This window comes from Protopterus annectens, chromosome 2.part2 (assembly GCF_019279795.1).
Source record: "Protopterus annectens isolate FY-2018-M chromosome 2.part2, PAN1.0, whole genome shotgun sequence".
In the NCBI taxonomy this organism is placed as follows: Eukaryota; Metazoa; Chordata; order Ceratodontiformes; family Protopteridae; genus Protopterus; species Protopterus annectens.
In genome coordinates, this window is record NC_056730.1 from 815,041,004 (window position 1) to 815,066,786 (window position 25,783).

Genomic DNA, 25,783 nt, shown 5'->3' on the forward strand with positions numbered 1-25,783 from the left:
GAGACAACTAAGAGACTTTGAGCTTTGTAATAGGCTGAGTCGGGGCTGAGGATTGGCTCCAAACCCATAATGTAAGAACGAAGGCGAGATATGACTACAGAACATCAAACTTTACAACAAAAGGAAGAAACTGTTGCAGAAAAGAGGAAAATCCCAGGATGCAAAAAAACCCCTTAGCAGCCTCAGTAAGAAGCTGAGATCCCTCATAAAATCTTCCAAAGCTAGTTACGAAAATAAAATTGCCAAAGATTCCAAAGACACCCACAAGGCATTCTATAGCTATGTCAAGAATCTAAATGGCAATGCTCAGATCTGCTTTGAGCTACAACAGAATGGCATTAAATACACTGATTCCAAGGATATTGCCAATATCCTGGCAGATCGATTCAGTGCAAACTTCACCCCCCCTCGTCCCCTAAAGGGCCCAAGTCAATACCGAAAGATTGCCAAACTCTGGTAATAACGGCCACACAGGTAAAAAATGCACTCTCCAAAGCTAAGAATGCAGCATCCATGGGACCAGACAACATCCCAGGCTGTGTACTACTTGAACTACAAAATGAACTGGCACCTCACCTAAGTGTCATAGACTCACCTCAGGCTTCATGCCCACTGAGTGGCACACAGCTACAGTTATCCCACTCAACAAGGGGGGATACACCTTGGATCCCAAAAACTACAGCCCCATCAGTCTGACGAGCCTGATCTGCAAGGCCATAGAACGCATTATCAAAGAACTTATAACCAAAGACATTGGCAACCTTTAAACAGTAGACCCCATGCAGTTTGGGTTCAGGAAGGGCCAATCTTGTCTCCTGAACCTGAATGACTTCTTCAAATCAGTCTCCAGAGCCGTGGACAAGGGTAAGGTGGTCCACACAGCCTATATGGACCTCGTCAAGGCCTTCGACACCATCCCTCACTCTGGAATCATAGATAAACTTACTAAGCTGGGCATAAATCCCTACGGCACACGATCGGTTGCCAACTGGCTTACTGACAGAACCCACACTATAAAAGTAGTCGACTCTAAATCCATTTCCAGACAAGTGGAGTACCTCACGGTTCAGTCCTGGGACCACTCTTGTTTGGCATCTACTTCTCTGAAGTACAGGCCAACACTAAGGGACTCTGGCTAACAAAGTTCACAGAGGACTGCAAACTGGGAGCCATTATTGAATCCCCAAATGATGCGGATATTCTACAAAAGCGCCTTACAGAAACAGATGCTTGGTGCCAGAGCCATGGGCTCAAGCTCAATGCCAAGAAATGTATAGTTATCCCCTTTGGGAAAAAACATGTACCCGTGAATTACCACATAGGAGGCAGCACACTAAACACCGAAAGTGTGATGAGAGACTTAGGGACACAGGTGGACAGTGGTCTCACCTTCAATAACCACATTACCACAACAGTCAGGAAATCCTTCTATGTGGCACAGCTCATCACTAAGGGCTTTTCATTCAGAAAAGAGGAGGTCATTGTCCCACTGTACTCATCCCTCATTAGACCCATTATAGAATACAATGCCCCATTTGGTATGTACCTCTCAAAACAACTGGAAAGGCCGCAGAAATACCTCACTAAAAGAATCACAGGCCTAAAACAGATGCCCTATGCTGACAGTCTAAAAAAAAACTTTACCTATACTCTGTCGCATATAGTCTACTCAGGGGCGATCTCTGCTTAACATACAAGGCCATGTCAAACCCAGAGCTGTTGGACATGCTACACTTAAAGAAATCCCAATCCCTCAGAGACGCACGCTCCAGGGATCTAAACCTTGTCATCACAATGAACAAAACATGCTGGAGGGATAGGTTCCTGACCCAGAGACTCCCCAGACTCTGGAATAGACTGGCCATACATGTCAAGCAGAGTGCCTCTTTGGCCATCTTCAAAAGGAACCTTGATGATTGGATGGGAGATAGGAAATTCACCCCGGGGATCACGTCAGTCACCCTGCAATACAAGGGTCCAGGGAAGTAAATACTGTGGGAAGAAATAGCCAGGGAATTGTTATAGCTAGGCTTGTACAGGCTAGTCTAGCCTAGTACCAACATATGAACTTATGAACAAGACCCATACAGTCAGTTTTGGTGCCATACATTCCTTGAAAAGACAGGTAAAATGTGGCATCCTACAAGGTTCTTTTTGGGAACTACTCCTCTTTATCATATACCTTACTGATGTCCAAGCCAATATTATCACCTCTGTCTGACTACATTTGCCAACTACAGTGAATTTTGACCGGTCATCAACTCACCAGATGATAGCAATATCTTCCAAAAGGACTCCTGATGCCAGGACTAATGCCTTAAGCTCAGTGCAAACAAATGTGTATTGTTTTCTTTGAGAAAAAAAAGACTTAAACTTACCTCAAAAGTGATATACCCCTCAAAATAGAAGCTGTCATAAAAGATTTAGGTACATTGTGGGCAATGAACTTTCTTTTGACATCATATGTCAAATGCTGTTAGGAAATCCTTCTACCTAGTGCAATCCTCCAGGTCCAAGGAAGTTGTTCTGTACTGCCCCCTTATCAGTCCTATAAAGGAATATAATGCTGCCCTCTGATATGCATCTGTCCAGGCATTTTTCACACGAAGAAAACAATAGAAAGTTTCTCCATGCAGAAAATCTCTGGTCTGACCTCCCTAAGCTACATAGAATGATTAAATGCCCTATTATTGTACTACAAACTTCACCATGGCAATGTCTATCTTAGACAAATGTGAATAACACTATGCTGCTTGACCTTATACATGTTCATGTAGCACCACCTATAATCATTCCAGGGCACTAAATTCACATCAGAATACCAACATAAAATGTTGGCGGGATAAATACCATTGCCAAATGATTCCCTGGAATAAGCTCTCTCTCCATATCAAATAACGTAACTTCCCAACTCTTTGTAACTGTAATGTGGATGAATGGATGGAGATCAATTAAATCACACAAGGCTAGTTCTTCAAGCTTACATGGACAGAAGGAACAGGCAGTAGAATTACAAAGGCTAGTTTCCTAATTGTCAACACAGCTAATAGTCTAAAATACAACTATCAACCTATAAGAAGGACCTGAAAAATATGAGGACTGCATCAATCCATAATGCTGATGTGAAAATACTGACTTGCTTTACAGTGGACAAGTTCAGGAGGTCTTTGGTTAAGGTTATTTGGATAGCTGATACAAGATCTGAAAAAATGTGGATTTAGTAAATGCTGTTGCACTTTGTAAAATATGAGAAGCCAGGATGGGGGCAGAGATGGATGGTTTTATTCGTCATCCAGAATGCATCTGAGCACCCACCCAATCAGGAGTTTTTGAACTGGCACACAAACTCAACATACAGCTTTTCCATTACCTATGCACCTGAAAGCACAACCTAAGTACAGTATATAACTGGATAACTACATTTAGTGACCCAAACACTTTTACTAATTGCCACAGTTATTTCAGACATACGATCTTGTACTGAAAAAACTATGTGCTCTCAAGAATCTGTCAAGCTGCTAAGCTGAAATGCAACTGATTTCTGTAAGGGGCAGTTATATGACTTTTTTACTTTTAAGGCGAGGAATGCAAAACTGGTCCAGAGCACACATCAATTTAGAAATAAACAATCATGTATATTCCTCTATAACATGAGATGTAAAGCACTTTACCACTACCAGGAAGACAGAGGTATCAAAACTTCCTGTACTGTCTGTGGCACTGTGTTATCAATAATCTACATGTAAATATTTAAGGACAGAATGGAAACCTTAGATGTTTCTTTTGTGTCAAAGTGTCAAAGTATAAGTTTTAACAAGCATGATCAAAGAGAGATTAGATCTGCCCTTTTATGCACAGCTACTAAATGCAACATTTTAAAGGCACTTTACAATGACAGTCTGCCATGTTGCATTACGTTTCACTTCCATTGTAGGCATATATACAACCTCTGTGAAAAGAGTGAAATGCAGTATATGCTGAGAATATATCTGCACTGACAGACATCACATCCAATGAAAAATCATTTCACCAGCAATTTGTCACTATAACAAAGCTACCACCAAAACTCCATCTTACTGACTTTGGCAGTGCTGTGGGGAGAACCTGAAAACTGAGCTACATTTAAATCATTAAAAGAAGAGAGTGGGTCTTGAGCATATTTTGTTCCAGTGTGTTCAACTATTATTCTTTGGTAAAAAAAATGCATGGTCTTGCAAGTATTTTACAGTGAATGTTCAGTATGTTGTAATATACTTTGTTTACATTTGGAATAAACATATAACTTCTGCTCACAGTGAGGACCACAGTATACTTTCACAATACACTGGGTAGGCACTTCACCAGAAGTACAAAAAAATACATATAAGCATTTCTCCAGAAAATGGTACATTTTCTGTCACTGGAAAGATATCACCACTAGAACTCACTGTATGAACTATGGCAACTTGGTAAGGCCAAAATTCAGCACTATGCCTCTTTTAAATCCATATGGGTAAACTGGCTGTCTTAGGTGCATTTTGTACTTTAATATCAAAGCCTAATTCCCTGAAATGTTTCTAAGAACTGTCAGATGGGAACTTGCCATATAGCCTTTTACACATAGCCACCAATTGCAGGGATTTATAGGCTGTCAGTGCAGAGGTGTTGCACCCAGAGAGACATGCAGAGAGATACGATGGAACTTACTATGCATGTTTTACTGTCAGGAAAGACTCTAGTCTTGAGCAGTATTTCGTCTTTACCAAGAAAGATGCCTAGATACCAAGACAAGATAACTGGATTTAACAACTGGATGCATAATTGGTGTCGTTTACGGGGGAGCATGTCAGCCTGGAATGAGATGACATCTAAGACTTCCTGTTTTGCCAGGAATAAATTACACCGACATACCACAGCTTTCACATACTGGCTAAAGTCTTTGCTGTTCTCCATAGTGTCTTTTTTAGTCAGAGTCGCTATACTGGAAATTCCTACCTAACAGACTCAAACTCAAATTTGGAAATCATGATGCCACTACTCAATTCTAGGAGGAGAAACAGAAAGATGCCAGAACTTCAGATTTACTTGCAATTTGAATATATTCATATTTGTGCAGCTATTCAGACATGGTTACAATGGAATGCCAGCACTTACTCTATATGAGGGTTTAGCACCTATCATGCCATCAGACCCTTGGGTAACTGGGGGGGGGGGGGGGGTATATGCATTTGTTAGAAACATCACCACCTCACAACAAATTATGCATGATCCCAACGTGGAGCTCCTCGAGGTCCAAATCACCCTTAACTAAATCCAACTATTATTCCATTGCTAGCTACAGATCCAAATCAATGTCCTCCAAAAATCATGGAAATTACTTTAATACCAATGAGGCATTACATATCAAACAAAATACCTTCTTGCTAGGGGACTTCAATTACTCATGTATCGGTCGGCACTCTTACATCTCTAAAATAGTTATGCACAGTGAAACCTAAACTTTGCCAATACAAATGTGTTGGAGCAGATACTAAAAATACCAACCTGAGGTTCGGACATCCTTGACCTGGTTCTTGCCAACTTAACCCCTACCAATACCACAACCCCATCTCCTTATCCCTGGTTAAATCTGACATTCTGGTTATTTTCTATTGCTGGCCTAGTTGTGCTACCCAAATAACAAATGAGATCATCTTTAGGGGCTTCTCTATGGTAAAACTTTTTCAGCTTGTAGCAGACATATTCAAAATTCTAAAAAAATCCCCAACGAGTAAACTCATCTGAGAGGGCTGCCACATTCACCTCTGATTTTTATCAGTGCTAACAAAATTGCATAGTAAAAGTCAGTACCTATATGTCCTAAACACATTGGTACATTCAGGATTAAATCTCTCTTGTGGAACTCTCGTATAAATAAATTGTACAACAAAAAAGGAATGTAATGAAAAGTAGTAAGAAATCCCTATGCCCCTATCTCAAGACCACAAGGAATAATGTCCAACAATACAATGATGTCACTCATAACATCACGCAGTCTGATACTATGGGAAACAGCCAATATATCAGCAGACAAATTTAGTGTGAACCTTTTCAGTTAAGGATGGGACTGATCCCTGTCACACCTTCAAGGCAAGGGATAGTAGGAAGAAAACAGACTGCCTCTTGCCGAAGTCTGGATAATCCAGCAGTCCTGCAGAAAGTATGTGGGTCCCTTAATGGAGCACTTTCTGAGAATGAAAGAAAGACTTAATTTTGAGACATGGCTATTTGAGAGCACCTCCAGAACCCATGAGTTCCCCAAGATGGAAAGTACAGTTGTGTACACTTAACATAAATGTAGATGTTCGAGTGTATTCACTGTTGCAGTCATTACAGTTGGGTAGTCTGCTGGCAGGTTGCCCTCAGTCGGCCTGATTAACAAAGTCTTGGGTCCTGCGCCGGTTGCTGTCCCTTCTTCCATGACGTCAGGTCGTCAGGGGTATAAGACATGCAGCCGATGCCTTTACATCAGTTTTTCTTGCCCCAGATGTCAGGTGCAAAATATATATATATATATATATATATATATATATATATATATATATATATATGTAGAATGAAAAACACAAAACATATACCTCCAAACAAAAGCAAATACAACAAAAAGACTTTTAAAGATAGTAACAGAAATGAGAGGTATAGTTAGAGAAGAAACAGGGGGCAGGAGGGAGGGTAACCAGGAATGCAACAGTGAATACACTCGAATATCTACATTTATGGTAAGTGTACACAACTGTACTATGTTCTTTGTGTTTCACTGTTGCAGTCATTACATTTGGGTAGAATTCCAAAGCTATGGTTGGAAGGATGGATTTATACAGCATTAGGAGCAGCTATAAGGCCCTGCATGACAGCAGTGGCAAAGCCTGCTCTGGATTTAGAGAAGAGAGGTAAATGGTAATGTTTGGTAAATGTATGAACTGAGCTCCATGTAGCAGCTTCTAGAATGTCTCTGGTAGGAACCCCTCTGAGAAAGGCTGCAGAAGTAGATGCAGCCCTGGTGGAATGAGATGTGATCCTCTTGGGGACAGGTTTACCATGGTGCATATAGCAGAAATAAATACAATGGCTTATCCATTTGGAAATAGTCTGCTTTGAAATAACCTTTCCCTCTGCCCCTGCAGCAAATGCCACCAGTAATTGTTCAGATTTTCTAAGAGATTTTGTCCTGTTTAAGTCGAATCTTAGTTGTCTGTGTACATCCAATGAATGCAGAATCCACTCACCCTTGTTCTGTGGATTTGGGAAGAAAGTTGGCAAATGAATGGTCTGATTAAGGCCACACTAGATGCACTTTAGGCATAAAGGATGGATTGGTCCTGAGAGCCACCCTGTCCGGGTAAAAAATAATAAAAGGCTCCACTGCCATAAGTTCTGAAATCCTTCTAGCTGAAGTGACTACTAAAAGAAAACCAAGAGAGAAATTTTAGGTCTGCAGTAGCAGCTGGCTCAAAAGGAGGTAGAGTGAGTTTTTCCAAAACAAAATTGAGGTCCCATGCAGGAGTTGATGCTTTCCTGGGAGGTCTTAAATTTTTGGCCCCTCTGAGGTACTGCTTTAGCAGAGGATGAGAAAAGAGGGGAGGCTCTGTGTTGTAATGAACTGAAATGGCAGAGGCATGGATTTTTATGGTAAAAAAGGATAGGCCCTTGTGAAGCATCTCAGTTAAGTATTGCAGAATCTGAGGAATATTGGGCATTGCTGTGCTTATTCCTTGTGCTTGGTTCCAGGCACAGAATCTTTTCCATTTGTCAGCATAAGAATTTCTAGTACTAGGCCTTCTAGCCTCCAAAATGACATCCATCACAGGTTTGCTGAGAGATGTAACTGACGAAATTAGTTGATTAGCCATGCTGCAAGATTCAGAGTTTGGAGCAGAGTGTGCAGAATTTGATAGTTCTGCTGAGACAGTAGGTAAGGTGTCTGAGGCAGGTACCATGGAGGAAGGTGCGACATACTGCATAGGAGTGGGTACCAGTGTTGGCGAGAACTTCTGGAGCAATCAGAATCATTTTTGTTTTTTCCTGTCTGACTTTTAGTAAGACCTTGGAGAGCAGAGGCAGAGGGGGAAAGGCATAGACTGATAGGTTTTTCCAGCTGAAGGATAGAGCATCCACTTTCCAAGCTTTTTTGCGATGAATTCTTGTGCAGAATTTGTCCAATGGATAGTTTTGGGGTGAGGCAAAAAAAATCTATGTCTGGGCTCCCCCATTTGCATGTCAACATGCTGAAGATTTGTGGATCCAGTTTCCATTTGAGTGGGTCCATAAGATTTCTGCTTAGTTCGTTTGCCAGAGTATTTTGCTTTCCTGGCAGGAATTGAGCTTGTAGATGTATTTGATAAGTCAAAGCCGTGTTCCACAATGCCATGGCTAGTCTGCAAAGGGGGTAGGAATGGGTACCCCTCTGCTTGTACCACACGACTGCGGTGTTGTCTGTGTTTATCAGTAGTTGTCCTGGATGAAGATAGTCCTTGAAGGCTGTCACAGCATTCTGTACAGCTAGCATCTCTTTCTGACTGATATGTAGGTGCATTTGATTTGGGCTCCATTGGCCCTGAATGCATCTCCCTGCCAGATGCAACCCCCCCCCAAAGCATAATCTGATGAGTCTGTAGTCAGGTTTTGGGCAGCAGGGGGTGGAATGAATGACAGTCCCTTGTTTTGGTGGCAGGCCTCTGCCCACCATAGGAACTCTAGCTGCAAGCAAGGAATGATAGGAATCATTGTTTCCAGGCTGTGACAATGTTGACTCCATAAGCTTTTTAGATACCATTGAAGTTTCCTCATATGCAGTCTTGCATATGGAATTAGAAGAATGCAGGAGGCCATGAACCCCAAGGCTTGCAGAATTTGTCTTGCAGATAGCTGGGTTTTTGTGGCCACCTGTTTAAAGTAAGTCATCAATTGAATTTGTTTTTCTGGCGTAAGGTAAGTCATCTGGGCAGTTGTATTAAAGCTTGTACCCAGGAATGTAATTATTTAAGAGGGTACCAGTTGTGATTTCTTTTTGTTTATGGTGTACCCTAGACAAGTTAGAAGTCTTTTTACAAACGTCAGATGTTTTAGAAGAGTGCCCTTGTTTTCTGCCTGAATTAGACAATCGCCCAGGTATGGATAAATTTGAATATTTCTTTGCCTACAAAATGCAATTACTGGTGCCAGGCAGTTTGTGAAGACCCTGGGTGCAGTAAGTAAGCCAAAGGGCAGTGCAGAGAACTGGTAATGCAAATAGCCTGCTTTGAAGCAGAGGTATCTTCTGCAAGATTCCCTGATTGGGATATGCAGGTAAGCCTCTTTTAAGTCTAGAGTTACCAACCAGGCATCCTTGCCTAACATAGGTAGTAACTGTTGGAGAGTCAACATCTTGAATTTTGGAATGTCCAGAAATGTATTTAGAATGGATAAGTCCACAATTGGACGCCATGATTTGTCTTTTCTAGGTACCAGGAAAAGTCTTGAATAAAAACCTTGTCCCTTTTCCTTTTCTGGTACTGGTTGAATAGCCCTCATATTCATGAGGGACATAACTTGTTTATGGGCCTCTGCCCACTGATTTGGAGGCAGATCTGGCCATCTGTTTGGGATTGGCAACGTGTGGAAATGAAATCTGTATCCCTGGGATACTATATTTAAAAACCATTTGTCCTGGGTAATCAGTTGCCAGTTTCGTGCATGAAGTGCCAGTTTTCCCCCCAAAGGGGCGGCCAAAAGATAAGTGCTTGGTGACTGCAGTGGAAAGTCATTGAGACTGTTTACCATAGGAAGGTGCCTTGTTACTTCCAGATTTGGAGGTGGAGGCACCCCATTGTTTTGTTTTATAAGTTCCTTGCGACTGAAACCTGGAGCCTTTGGAATGTCTGGGTTTGACCTGAGCAGCTCTAGTGGGTACTGGAAAGGACCAATTCTTAGTAGGCCAGTGCCTACTGAACCTGGGTGGCTGCACTTGTAGGAAATCTTTTACAGTTTGCATAGATTTAGCCTTATCTTCCATCTTTTTCAAAACTTCTTCAGCCTTATTACCAAATAGACTGTCCTGTTGTAATGGAGCATTCAACAATTTTGCTTTAACATGGTCAGGCAGATTTTGCTCCTTGAGCCAAGCATGCCTTCTTATCACAGATCCAGTTACAGCAGCCCCGCAAGAGGCCTCCAAGGAATCAAAACCACATTGCAAAGTATGTTTCCAACTTGTTCAGCTGAATGCAATAAATCCTGCAACTCTATTTTCCACACAGTCAGAAATCAACATAATTTTCTGTTTAAGTAAACCCATGACATGCTGTTGATATTTAAGCATATGAAATTGACAGTTTAAAGCCCTGATTGCCAAGGTTGCAGACGTGTAAATCTTCTTACCCCATCTATCCAGTGCCCTGGAATCTCTATCAGAAGAGGTAGGATTTTTAGCAGTAGAAGCCTTAACGCCCTTGGGACCCTGAGAAATGGTTTCAGGGTCAGCAGTAGGGTTTTTAAAGAGGAATTTGTGGGAGTCAGGAACCCTGTAATATCTGTCTGGCTTACTAGGAGCCAGAGGCAGGGAATCAGGAGTCATACTGGACTCTGAGCAAACATCATTAACGATGTCTAGAACAGGAGGTATAGCCAAAGGCCTATGCTGAGGAAGAAGGAAATCCCCAAGTCTCTTTTTAGATTCTGAGAAATCCTGACTCCCCCAGTGGAAGTGTTCCCTTTAAGGTATGCAAAGTTTCTCCAAAAGAAAAATCCTCAAGAGGAGAAGCAGAAGGGATGGAATCTTCTGCATCAGAGTCCTGATAAGTGGGAATAGAGAACTCCTGATCAGAAGAGGAATCAGAAGAAACAGAAACCTAATCTGAAGATTCATAGTCAGTGCCTTGCTTAGGTCTCTAAGCAGGAGGGGGATGGGTACCCCTGATCAAGGTAATTAAATCCTCAGCCATTTTGATCATTTATTTTTTAGGCATTGGGGCCTGTACACGTGGCCCAAGCGTCATTTTTTTAGACATAGAAGTAGTTTTTGGCCTTAGTTTTGATGATGGCGTTGGTTTAATATACAAATCTTTAGGCCTGAAACCACTCTCAGAAGCCGGTGCCTGCTCAGCGGCTCCGGACCCATCTAAGGTAGAGACATCCGCGGGTTCAATACTTAAAGTATCTCGCGGCATACCGGACTCCGAATGGGTCTCAGTAGAGGTCTGAGAATCAAAAGTAGCGGGTATCAGGGGCTGCGAAAGCACCTCACTGAGTACCGGCGACTGGCTTAGGAGAAGCTTTGTTGTCAGTTTTGGACCTCGACGGTCTGTCTCTGTCCTTTTCTTTGCGATTTTTAGGTATTCTGGTAGTCGGATTGCTAACTGACGACATTTCTGGATAGTTAAATCTCGAGCCAAAATATTTAGAAGCAAAATTATACAGACGTTTAACAGTGCGTTGATTAAATTTAGCACAAAACCGACAGCAAGGCACGTTGTGGTCAGGGCCTAGGCAAAGAATACAGTACAAATGAAAATCCTTATGAGGTATATGCTTTCCACAAGTAATACAATTATTAACTTTTACTGACATCGGTAAGGAGCAAGAAAAAGTTTCCCCAACAGGGTACTTAGCTTTTATTTGAAGACTTCGGTTCTGAAACTCGAAAACGAAAATTTCAGGAGTTGGCCGATCGGCACGTGCGAACTGCTTCTTCTTCAGGCTCCGCGCAGCAAGAAAGACTGATGTAATGGCATCGGCTGCATGTTTTATACCCCTGACGTCATGGAAGAAGGGACAGCAACCGACGCAGGACCCAAGACTTTGTTAATCAGGCCGAGGGCAACCTGCCAGTGGATTACCCAAATGTAATGACTGCAACAGTGAAACACGAAGATCATCAAATTCTTACAATGAGTACCTCCCTCCCTTAAACAGTCCAGTGGCACTGTTACAAATGGGGGTGATAGTGTTATTGGCATCTTCCTCCTGGGAGGCTTAGTAGATGCAGCCAACAGATCCGCACTGACCAACACAAATAAACTCTTCTCAACCTACAAGGAAGTTTCTCTTGGGCTAATATGCAAAATTAAAAGAGGAACAGGGAATTGAGAAGTGGCATCACAAAGACCCTCTATATTATTCCATGTATTTTCCTTTCAAAGATGTCTTAAATTAGGTCCTGTGTACCCTGCTCAAATAGATGACATCACCAAAGAAGGGCATCCAGAACAGAGATATATTATCAGGATGGAAGCATTTTCCCAAACCTGATGCCACTGCCAAAAAAATCAGTGTAGCCAAATATAATGGGTTTAATGAAATCCATTGAAGAAGCTCTTACAAAGGTCTTGTCTACAAATAGCTCAAATTTGTCTACAAATAGCTCAGACTTGGAGAATTTTACCAGTGGTTTTAAATCAGTTATCGATACAGACTGAAATAAGTATAAGCAAGGCACATAGCTAAGGGACATTAGTCCTGAGAGGCAGAGAACACTTACCCTTACCCATGCTCTTCGAAGTCTTGGAATCCTTATCCACTGCTAAGGGTGAAAGGTGTTGTGGTCTCTGGAGACATAGACTAGGCTGTAGAGATCACAAAGGAATCTTTTAAGCATTACTCAATCATCAGGATGTGATTTCACTCAAGTGTGAGAAGGGCCTTTGGTCCAGACACTGGTTTATCCATTTCTGGAAAGAAGGCAGACTGTAAGATTCCAGTGCACAGAGGATCTCATAAGTCTTAGTATTTCTCCAAAGGAAGGGTAATCAGGAGTGGACCAAGTGGAAAGGGAGTATGTATATCCCTGTTGACTTCAGAAACAAGGAGCTCAGTCTCTTTTGAATCTCCTTTCCAAGAAAAGACTGAAAAGAGGCAAACCTTCCCTACTTCTAGCATGTGTGTGGTGGTGGTGGTGGGGGCTACCTGAGCTCATGAGGTGGATGAAGCAATGAGTAAACTGTTAGTGGACAGTGGGTGTTGGAAGTTATGTGTGTGGAAATGAATGTTATGCAGGTTGCTGTACATGGTCATCAAACTGCATCTTAACGATAGAATACAAAGACTGATAGAACCCATTCTCACACACATTACAGTATGTATATCTAATGAGACACATCTGTGGGCTCACCTTGAGTTAGACAACTCACAGCAGTCTCCTTACTCTTGTGAAAGAGCATTCCTTAACTCTGGCTTGGGGGGGTGGGGGGTGGTAACAGGATTACACTTCTCCAAGTTACACGTTCAACCATCAAACCTTTTCTGGGGGAATCAATATCTCATTACACGTAAACTACTAAGGAATTATCAAATTCAAAATCTCTATCACTGGAAGATCATCTCACTGTCTACTACAGCATATTAGTCCAGTTCTGCAATCTACAAGCGAACATTCTTCAACTCATTCCACAAAAAGGAATTCACAAGACTAAGATCCAAGTAAAAGAACAGCTAAGGTACAGAATGATCACAAAGAAGTATTATCACAGATGTTATCAACAGTATTACTCATCAAGCAAAGTACAAACTAAAAAGTTACACCTGCGTCACATAAATCAACAAGTTGCATCTGAGTCATATAAATCATCAACTTACTGAGACTCCAGGCCTTGTTTTTCGAGAAACTGCACAGCATTTTCAGAAAAATTTGTAAAACCTGATAAAAAAAACAGAATGCACTTAACTGAGTGACACAACGGAATGATAACAAGCAGACTGCAGTTATTTCATTACTCTTCGAGCTAAAACGAAAGCTTTTGTTGTTGAGAAGGTACACTGCATCTGTCAACCATTACACATACAATTAACCTGGGAATAATGTAATAAATGTAAAAATTAACTTCAGACAATATGATAGATGAATTAAAGGCAGTTTATGGAATCCATGTTTAATCAGTAAGGGATCTGAACAGAGAAGAACGAAAGAGAAATGGCAGGAAGTGCATTCCTTACAATCAAGAACATTTACAGTAGAAATTTTACATAGGTGACAAGCCTCCATACTTCACAACATTGAGAAATGTAACCTGGACTCGTGCCATATTACATAACTAACTCCAAGACTGCTTCAACTTGAATGTAATAGAGAAACCAATAGTGCAGGGACCCCAGAAGGAAAGGGTTGTTTTGATGCCCTCTCATTGAAATGGCCCATTCTGCAATTCTGGTTATTTGAAATTTGCTCAGTTGCAGTTCCAAAACGACAACTTCTGATCCATTTTTTATACAGAAAATAACTGACTACTGTAGATTCAGGTAGACAGTTGTCAATGGTTATACACAGTGAAGAAAAAAAATGTTGAAATCAATGCAAGACACAAATGCAAATAACATACTTAAGATAATTTTCAATACAGCCACAAACTTTGGGATTAATGCTATTAAGCACCGTATAAAATAATAATCAATAGTCATAAGGGTGAATTATATAATATAAATCCAAGCTGTATGTTTAATAAAAAAAAAAATATGAAAAATACACATACCCGTATATGCTTTTTGTGTGTTAAAATTCTGTTACACTGAATGAATGAGGGCTAACAAAGTTCATGTTCTGGAGGTAAAATCATCTGATCAGCTAAATCAGTCCAGAATATATGATCAGACTGCATCAAGCTACAGCTATTGAAAGAAATGTTGGTAATCCATTATCAATGCTACTATGCTGTATGGTAGACTATCTGTTAAGGAGGAGGTCTGAGCTCAAAATACTAAAAGAATGCCAGTCCTAGATGGGATTGACAAAACGGAGGGATCAAAAAAAAAATAACAGACATGACTTTAAGGTAGCATCACAGAGTAATAATTATGCTACAAAAGCAAAGAAAATGCTACATAAGAAAAGAAAGAAAGACTTAGGCTGCCTGACATGCCAGAGGTGATAGATGCCAAGGCCTTTCTAAGGTACAGAGCTAGTTAATGGACAAGTATGCCAAATAGCTTTGTAAACCTGTTGGAGAGTGAAGACAAAACAAAATATTTAGAGGAAAAGGCATGGACCTTGACATGACTGTCATTTTCTTTCTTTAGAAACGAAAGAGTGATTACAAGCAGAAAGTGAAGCAGACATGCAATTAAATGGTAGAGAGGGAAAAGATGAAAAGGGATTATTTTGTTTGCTCTGTACTAAGGTGATGTAAAATCAAGTCAAGGCTTCTCTGAGGAAAGTCCAGTTGTGTATGTACACTTGCCATAAAAGGAATTACTTCAATAACAGATCAATGCAATTACTGTTGCAGTATAAACTCTTTATATGTGGAAATTAACTGCAGGTAAATGTGCTTTCTTCCAGTTCTTTCAGATATCTAAAGGTGTTGGACTTCCCTAGAGTGAAGTTTACCTTCCCCATGGTGAGAACATCAGCATGATGCTTAGATGTAAAGAGAAAAGCTGCATGTCTTATCATCCTTACCTGTTTTGGAGAAAAAGATTTAAAAAAAAGTAACAAAAGTACCAAGAAATGTCATGCAAGGCAAAGTAAATTCAGACTTTATATCAACACCAGACAAATCACCCCGAATACCCAGAAAAAAAGGCCCCAAAGGGCAAGATCAACAGTCTTTACTTGGGGGAGCTCACCTAAAGGATGGGACTTACTCCTAAGCAACTGTTTCCTTATCTAGTGTCCAATGGGATTTGTTATGACTATGAACATAATTACTGCATATTCCACTGCCACAAACAGATTAAGATGAAAGCTACTTTTAATGAGCCCAAAAAAGCTATTACTGCAGGGGTCACCCCCCTCCCAATGTTACATACACGTGTGTGGATATGCATGTATATATCCATCTATGTTTCTATCTATATATATATATATATATATATATATATATATATATATATATATATATATATATATAACATTATTATACACACACACACACACACACATATACATACACACACACACGTACATATAGATGTATATACGCGCATGTGTGTGTGTGTGTGTGTGTGTGTGTGTGTAGATGTATATACGCGCATGTGTGTGTAGATATGAGATATAGATTTTATATATATGCATGTATATATATACATATTACATATATATATATATATATATATATACATATTACATATATATATATATATATATATATATATATATATATATATAACATGTTTACACATACATACACACACACAAAACTTGGTTGCACAGCAATGGAGAAAAGGGCAAACTCAAGGTTTGCTGAAAGTGGTTTTCAGTATAATTTGTTCACAGCAAGCCACTGACCAGCTTTTACATTTCCTCCTCCTGCAAAGGTGGGAGAGATGTAGAAAAACACAGAGGAAAAAAGTGGAAGGAAACCTGCATATTATCAATGATCGTGATATTAAAGTATCTACTGTTGTGGTGAGTAATTTCACAGAACTGCATGCACTATGTTTATCATAAAGGTTGCCACTGCAGTATAATTCCTTACAGATGGAAGACTATTAATGTAGTTTGTTGTCCAAGGTGTAGCCTGACCCCACAACATGGAAAGGTTACAAACAGCACTGCTACCCAAGGTATAGCCCAACTCTAACAGTAGGGAAGAGGATATAGCATACCTTGTAGACATGCAATGGCAAAACCTGCCCACCTTCTACACTGTATCTCATGGTTGTGATGTATACATAAGGTGTGAATGGTGGTCCAGGTTACTATGCTAGAGAGAGTCTGAATGGACTTGTTTCTATAGAAAGTAGCCATACATGCATTTGCACTGGTGAAATGTGCTCTTTTCTCACCTTCCAGGGCATACCATGATGACTAGGGAAGAAGGCAATACAACTGGTCAGCCACTCAGATAAGATTTGCGTAGGTATGCCTTGATTTTGTATCATAAAATGGACAGATCAGTTTGTCTAAAATTTTTAAATTTTTGGTCCTCCTTAGTATAGCTCAGCTGGCTAAGTATATTCATAATGAGAAAGACTTTGCCCCTATTTGAGAGCAACTGTCGGATAACTCTATGTATGTTAATGCTACAAGTACATACACAGTTTGTTTGAAATGCCATTGCCTCTTCAATCTGTATGAATATTTGTGTTTCTCATTTTTATGGTTAATTACTTTACTACTTGATGAACATTGCTATTTTTGCTTTAACTGCATGAATTTGTGTGTTACTTTCCATGGATCTTTTCTCTCTGGAACCATACAAAATGGGGCTATTCATGCCCAGTTGAGCTATTCTAGTCCACAAATGGAAACAAATTAAGAGATAGAAAACAGATAGCTAGATACTTCAACTGAAGGCAAGTCAAAAAACACTTTTGGCAAGGAGGAAGGGTGGTTCAGGGGACTACCATACCCTTGTGAAAGAGGTAAAGGTTAAAAAAAGGGGCGGGGGTCTTCCTCAAGAGGAATATTAGTACTGCGGAGCTTACTCTGGCTCAAAATGAGGCAAAGTAAGCTTTACAGTAATGAAACAACTCCCAAGGAAGATGGATTGGTTTCTTAGCTGACTTAAGATGAAGGATCAATTCCAAGAACTACCTGGAATGTAGAAAGAGAGGAACAGGAGGGACCACAGACAGGAAAGGCACAACAACAAGTATACCTTAACAGAACTGTATGCTAAATATCTTAGGGGTGAGAGGACTAAAAGTAGCTGGTGGCTATGCTTGCCTAGAAACCTTAGAATGACAGCCTCTTCAATTTAGCCAGTTGAGATTTCCTGGTGTTAAACTTTCTGGCTTCTTGCAGCAGGTGCATCACCCTCAAGGAAAAATTATCCATAAAAGGGACTAGACTGAAATTATCCATGAAGTTTGAGGCTCTTTGGTTTGTGCGTGCCAAGGATACCCTCTACTGCATTAGAAGGATGAAGTGGGGCAGAAGGGGACCCTTCTGTGTTTAGCTAGGCTGGATAAAAGAATCACAGCTGCCTTAACCAGAAAGGTGTTCATAGGTTCATACTAGGCTATCTGCCCTAGGGCATTTATAAGCCTAGCCAGAGTGTGTTTGGCTTTCGCCACCCATTTTAAATTAATTTTGCTATGCCCTTTTTCAAGGTTAGTATACTGTGCCTCTGTCTAACAGTGACACAGAAGTGATTCCCGGGGTAAACATACAAACTCCCATCCACTCATCAAGATTCCTCTTGAAGAGAGTCAGTGAGGGACTCTGCCTAACCTGGACTGGGATTTTATTCCAGAGTGAAGGGAGCCTCTGGGTTATGAATCCGTCCCTCAAGCATGTCCTATTTATTTCAGTGCTGAGGTTCAAGTCTCTCAAGCGCGTAGCTCGATGGGATTTGGATTTTCTGAGGTGCAGCATGTCCTTTAATTCCGGGTTGGACATGGCTTTATACGTCAGGCACAGATTGCCTCTGAGCAGATGGTATGCCACTGAGTAGAGCTGGAGTTTCTTTAACCGGGCAGCATATGGCATCTGTTTGAGCCCTTTGATCCTCTTGGTGAGGTACTTTTGGGGTCTTTCCAGTTGCTGCAGGTGTCTGGTAAGGTACATCCCAAAAGGGCATTGTACTCAATTATGGGCCTGATGAAGGATGAGTAAAGAGGCACAATGACCTCCCCTGATCTAGATGTGAATCCCTTCATGATTAGTTGGGCTATATAAAATGTTTTTCTAACCACTTTGGCCACGTGGTTGTCAAATGAGAGATTGCTATCAACTTGGGTCCCCAATTACTTCTTCTGTACTTAATGGATTACCACCTATGTGGTAATTTGTGGGCACTTTGTTTTTGCCAAAGGGGATGACTATACACTTTTTGGCATTTAGCTTGAGGCCATGGCTCTGGCACCAGTTGTCTGTTTCTATGAGGCCCTTTTGGAGGATGCTTGTGTCGGCTGGAGAGTCGATTATGGTGCCCAGTTTGCAGTCATCTGCAAACTTGGTCAGCCACAGTCCTTCCGTGTTGGCCTGTACCTCCGAGAAATATATACTGAACAAGAGAGGTCCCAGGACTGAGCCTTGTGGGACGCCACTTGTAACTGGTTTGGAGTCTGACATGGCTCCAGCAATTCTAACCATGTGGGTTCTGTCCTTGAGCCAGTTTGCAACCCATCTAGTGACATAGGGGTTTATATTTACGTTGGTGAGCTTATCTATAATGCCCGAGTGGGGTATTGTATCGAAGGCCTTTGAGAGGTCCAGGTAGGCTGTGTGGACCACCTTCTCCTCGTCAATGGCCTTGGTGACTATTTCAAAGAAATCGACCAGGTTTAAGAGGCAGAATCTGCCCTTAAAGCCGAACTGGGTAGGATCCACTGTCTGTAGGTCCCCAATATCTTTATTTATGAGGTCCATGATGATCCTTTCCATAGCTTTGCAGACCAAGCTAGTCAGGCTTATGGGGCGATAGTTTCCAGGATCCGTTGAAGCACCACCTTTGTGGAGAGGGACCACTGTTACTGTTCACCACTCTTTGGGTACATATCCTGTAGTAAGGCTGAGATTGAACAGTAGTTTTATGTTTGGGTTCAGCTCTTCTTGGAGTTCATGTAGGATGCAGCCCGGGACACCGTCTGGTCCCATTGATGCTGTGTTTTTTTGCTTTGGAGAGGGAAGCTCTTACCTGAGCATTTGAGATGTCAGGGGGGCAGCACTCTGCTGGGATAGATATTTGCCCTTTTGGTGGGGGGGGGAGAAGTTTGCGCTGAACCTGTCAGCTAGGATGTCGGCAATGTCTGTGGGTTCAGTGTATTTTTTAGGTCATTTTGGACTAATTCTGAGCATATCTGGGAATTCCCACCCAGGTTCCTAACATAACTAAAGAAAGCCTTGTGATTATCCTTAGTGTCCTGTGCAATTTTTCTCTCGAAGCTGGCCTTAGACGATTTTATGAGTGCACATAGTTTTTTGCTAATACTGATCAGAGATGCCTTCCCTTTTTGGGATTTTGCTCTATCATGTAGTAGCTTCCTCCTTCTATTGTACAGTTTGTTTATGGCTGGGGTCCACCAGACAGGACGTCTGCCTTTGGAGGATTGGGTCTTGGTTTTATTTGGGATTGCATGATCCATGCATTCCTGAAGGTGTTCATAGAATGCATTTATAAAGGATTCTGCAGTCTGGGCCGTATTTTCCACAGGCCCGGGGGCTTTGAAGGATTCCACCTCAGTTTTGAGGAGTGTAAAATTTGCTTTAGAGAAGTTTTTCACTGTGGTTTTCAGGGCAAGGGGTGGAGTCGGGATGTGAATATCCAGTGAGATTAGTTTATGGTCTGATCATACCAGTGAGGGATACACTTCTGGTCTGGAGCATAGAGTCCCCATGTTGGTGATGATCAGGTCCAGTATGGTTTCCCCCTCTTGTGGGAGTGGTAACAAGTTGTTCCATAGCATTTGAGTTTATAAATTCTAGGAACCTTTGGGCTAGGGTGTTGGAGCTAGAGTAATGCTCCCAGTCTATGTTTGGGTAGTTGAAGTCGCCCAATATAATGGCGTTTGGAGAGACCTTCATATTTTCCAGTGTCCTCAGGAAGGCCGAGTGGGGTTCCTGGGTTTGGGAGGGTGGTCTGTAGCAGGCTATAAACTGGAAGGCAGTTTTACCCACTGTTAGTTGCACATGGATAGTCTCTGATGCTTCGTGCTGTGCCACCAACCTGGAGGTGTGGGTATCTTTGACGAATATGGATACTCCCCCTCCTTTTGTGATTTGGTCCAAGTTTTGGGGCCAAAAAGCATGGTATGAGGTATAACCTGGTAGTGCTGGGGTGCTCTCGGGAGCCTTGAACCAGGTTTTTGTTACTGCACAGATATCGATGTTCTCCATGCTAAGGAGAGTTTCGAGTGCGTGCATCTTGAGGTTTAGACTTCTGGCGTTGAGTAGCATTACTCTTAGTTTCTTATCCCTTGTGATACCTATGGAGGTGGGTTTGTCTTTTGAGCCTTGCCTAAAAAGGCACTATGGGGTAGCAAGAGCCTTTGCCAATATCCAAAGCCCAGGGTGACAGGTGCAAGCCATCCTTAGCGAAGCATCGTGGCTTGTCGAGCATGTCATCCCAGGCTGACAGGCATTGATCCCTTTGAATGACACCAATACTTAAGCCAATTGTTGAAATTGATCATCTTGTCTTCATATTGTGGCATCATTCTTGGTGAGGGTAAGATGCTACTCAAGGTCAGGGTCATACCGGCCTGGGCTACATGCTCAGAGAGCTCCTCTATGTCTCTTTTCATGTAGTCCAGGGAGATACGTCTCAGGTCATTCACACCAGCATGGACAATGACTGAGTCATATTTGTACTTGCCTTGGAGTTACCCGAGTGCTTGTGTTATGTGGCGGAACCTAGCGCCCGACAGGCAGCTGACCGTGACCTTCTCCTTGTTCAGCCTGGTGAGCGGAACGTCAGTGTGCCTGATGATAGAGTCACCTATTACAAGTGTATCAGGTGTGTTGTTTAGCCTTAAGGGCTGTGACTGTTCGGCACACTGGCTTTGTGAGCTATGTGTTGCACGTGTTTTGTTTTGGGGTAGCGGTTGCTTGGGTGTCTGCTTTGGAGGTCTCTGCTGCTGAGGCAGATTTTTATTTAGAGCCTCAGAGTATGTTTTTGTGTGTTTATGTGTTTGGTTTGCTGTTGTGGTAGGTCTATGTGAGACTGGAATTGTAGTGAGTGTGGTTTCTTTCTCCTCCTGACTGGTTTCGCCAGTACTGAGTTGAGAGAGCTTTGCCTCCAGTATGGCTATATGGTTGCATCTCTCACATGTGTTGGAATTTGTTGGGAGGAGGAGAGGGTTGTCTGTGTACATGAGGCAGTTGTAACATTGCCTCAAGATTCCCAGATTCACCAGCTGGACCGGAGAGGAGATTGACAATTGACCTTTGGACATGCTAGAATAGTATTGGGAATTCCTTTATAATTGAAAAAAAAGGGCAAATGGGGAACATGGTACTTAAGGGGAGTTTGTGAGGGTGTAGTGCTTTTAATTTTTTAGTGCTGACTTATATAATTGCTTTAGTGAGCAAGTGCCAGGTATCTTAAATGCAATGTGTTACAGGTAACTTAAATGCAAAAACGACAAACACTAACTACAGTAAGCAATGCAGATATCACTAGGGATCCACAGATGCGCTGAAAAGCCGCGTTTTAGGTGGAATTAGCATTTCAGGGAAATAACAAGCTAACAAACAACAAGCATGCAAACAAAGCTAGATTCAGCAGGCCTGGATCTAGTCTAAGCTACAGTAAACAAGGTGTACCAATTTCAGTAAGAAACAGTTCAAATATGCAGGCACTATAAGCCTTTAACCAGAAATTCCCAGCTCAGAAGGGCAGAGTCCAGCCTCTCCTCCCACAAGAGTGCAGACCACGAACCCTTTTAATGTAAAATAACTGGCCTGAAGCCCAAGTGCCTAAACCAGAATTAATACACTTTTAGAATAACAGACACTGAGCCCTCAATCAGCAGTTCCCAACTTAGAAGGATGTAAGCTACCTGTCCTGCCACCACAGTGCAGGCCACAAATCTTCCTAATGTAAAACAACTGGTCTGAAGCCGAAGTGCTTAAACTAAAAGGCTTAGAATGAGTTACACCAAGCAGTAATAAATACAATTGAGTAATTTTAAGATGACGCAAAAGCAAAATAAAGTAGGAAGAAACACAAATACACTAAAAGCAGATTTTTTTTTTTTTTTTGAGTGAGCAAATGAGATGGGCCCAGGAGTTACAGGACAGAAACAAGTGCAAATGCAGGCCTTCAAATCAGAAAGTTGAAAGAGATGGAAGACCACCCAAACGGCCAATAACTACAAATTCTGGGCCAGAACCACTCCTAATGTGGTAGACAGGTTACCTAGTGCTTACTACTCCCACTGATAAGCTAGAAGACTTCCCTCCAACACAGAAAGGTTTGGGGGGCTCAGAAGCTTACAAATAGTCCTGAATACAGCAAATCTGTATCTGGAACACTAATTACAGGAAAGGTAGGAAACAGGCTTACAATTTTTTTTTTTCAGAAAAGTAGCAAAAATAGTAGTAAAAACAATTACATGCAGTGCAAACTGGCACACTTGAGTATGTAGCAATATTAGTCCACACACAGTTTGAAAAAAATGTAATTAAATTAAAAAGGACTAAAAGCAAGTGCAGAAAGGGTTTATTAGGTAGAATGCGGTAAAGAGATGGGACTGGGGGAGTGTCCTAGATCAAATCTACAGTGGGGCAAGCACTGCAAAAGCCACCAAATTTAAACTACAACCAAGAACGGGGGGGGGGGGGGGGGTTGGGGAAAAGTTTCAACAGAGAAATTATAAAACCAAAAAAATATATACTGATCTCTGTATATTTGCAGAACAGTAAGACAACAGATATCTAAGCAACAATTTAGCTCTATAATACAGAATAATACAGAAAAATATACTCAGCTCTATATATTTGCAGATAGTCTTGTAAGGCTGTCTCTCAACACACAGGTTCCACTTTAAATGCAGACTGCTGTGTTATTAGGATGACTCTGCCGCCTTTTTCCTTCTTGCATTTAATACAACTTAATTAAGGTGTAGAATGGGGGGAGGCATGAAAATATCCTAGTTCTATGGAATGGAGAATGCACTTACTGCCAATGTGCTCCCTGCAAGGGTACCTGAAGCAGAATATCCCTGCAAGATGGCTCTTCTGGATGTGAATAAGGTCATCCTTGGATTTCTCCACTTTTATACTACAGTATAATTTTTTTGTCTAGCTGACATTCTTGTATGCTTGTGAAGGATGTACTCAAGTGACCGGACAGTAAATACTGGCCAGAGAATGTAAATGGTTTGGAGATGCAGGTCTTATTCACAGGCCACTTCCTAAGCCATCAAATGCCACCATGCAGGTAAGCAAGTCTGGGATTCCCGTCATCTGTTGATGCACTACATCATCTTGGTGTTGCCTGATATGTTTTAAATGCCTAGGTGGAGCACTGATTTTAAAACCTGTGGTGCACAAATTAAGGGCATCATCTCATAAACATTTATTAATTTGGCTTTGAGTTTGCTGGACTACCTCACCTGTACATGCAGATTCCCTTTGTCTGCCTGCCCAGCAAAACCCAAAGCATCTATGACTGAGTGGACTTTAGATGCACACAAAGGTGTCCAGGGTTGGCCCTGACTTGTTAAAGCATATCATTATAGAATTCTTTTTTGACTGGAGGATAAGTGGGGAATTACCAGTTCCTGTGGGTGGTGGTGGTGGTGGAATTCTCGAAGATTTTTGTCATACAGAGTACAGATGGGGAGGACAATTAATACTAAGTATATCCCATGCCTTTTGAGAAGTTACTGGTTATCAGATGTCTCTTCTGGATTATATGGTAAAAACCTGAGGCAGAAGTGTTTTGTCTGTGACAAGTAGAACCTGTTTGCCTGCTCTGGTATCCAGCATCACCCCCGAGAAGGTCTTTCTTGCAACTGGAATCAAAATAGATTTTGGCAGGTTCAAGGAGACTCAGAAATTGGTCAGGTAGAGGACTATGCTCCCCAAGAACTTCTTGAATTTCTCCTCCACTCAGGAAGCTTAGATCAGCCATCTCTTCAAGTAAGGAAATATTTAAATAATTCTTTGCTTTTAGATGGACAAATACGGCTACTACACATTTGGTGAATGTCCAAGCAAAGGATGGAGGCCAAATGGTGGACAGATAGTGCTTGTTTCCTGCCAAACCCTGGAGGAAGAGTCTGTGATCACTATAAATGGAATTATTTTGATAAATGTTCAACATATCCTGGGTTGTCAACAATTTTTTTCTTTACAGGTAAGGGGAGTAAGGCATAGCATACAAATATTCTCTATTCTTTGACTTGTAGGAGCAACGTCTGCAATCTAAAAGGCCCAGAAATGGTTTCCAAGGGGCCATTTTTGGCATTAGAAGCTACTTTGACTAAAAGCCTTTTTCCAAGTTTTGCTCAGTGAATCCTTCTCAGACTACAGTGCCCAGAAGGTGTTCAAAATAGGTATAGCTGAACTGATCTGGTTATAAGGGACAAGAGGTATCCATAGAAAAGTAAGAAACTTCTGAAATTAGTCCTGTAACTTTTTTTTTTATATATACACGTGTTAATCAGTTCAGCCCATTAGACACAAGTATCCCTTTTCAAGGGTAAACTAGGAACAGTGAATGTTTAAGTGACTTGCACAGTGCAGAACAGGTAAACAGAGGTGGAAGAAATTAAACCCTGTATCCCTGTCCTTGTCTACAGGTAATATCTGATTAACATTAGAAGCTTTACTTTCAAGCTTCTCCATTACTTGCCAGACTAATTTGTGGATATTCACCTTTAATGAAAAGTCTGAGGTGAAGCCGAACAGGAGGGTCTATCTATGATGTGAGGGGGAGAGAAATGAATTATGCAGTCGGTACTGCCCATTTTCCTCACAGTTAGGTGGGGCTCCACTCCCCTTTCCCTGCCTCTTACACAATTCCCAGCCTACTGTCTCCTTCCAAAGGAATTTTTTTTGTTTGATCTGTTCTACCCGTAACAGCCTACAGGAGAACAGCCACTGTTTTATGGGATAATGCCTACTATACCTTTGAAGCTTCATAGAGAAAAAAATGTGCACCAAATGCAGTTTTCCCCTTCCTTTCTAACTTTTAAAAGAAGTCTTGGGAGTAAAGGCATGCTGAACAGCAAATCTTTACCCAAAGGTACACTCAGTAACTGTCCCTTTACATCTTCAAGGAAGACACACAGTCTTAAACAGACATACCTCTTGATAGCAGTACCTATTGCTCCCCTCCTGGCACAAATATGTACAGGTCTCATGCCTGCATTTACTTACATGTTTTCTCACTTTTATACCAGTCCCAGTGACGATGTAGAGAGAGAGAGAAAGAAAATCTCTCACAGCTGTAAAATAGAATGT

At 41.5% G+C, this 25,783-nt stretch overlaps 1 protein-coding gene across 2 annotated transcripts in view; it reads right to left on the reverse strand.

The window, feature by feature from the left end:
* TMEM161B (transmembrane protein 161B) overlaps positions 1-25,783 on the reverse strand; it is an 885,867-nt gene that overhangs the window by 471,407 nt on the left and 388,677 nt on the right. For both annotated transcript variants that reach the window (XM_044064157.1, XM_044064156.1), the window contains exon 7: positions 13,567-13,627. In XM_044064157.1, the coding sequence (XP_043920092.1) occupies positions 13,567-13,627 (61 nt within the window). The remainder of the gene's footprint in view (positions 1-13,566; positions 13,628-25,783) is intronic.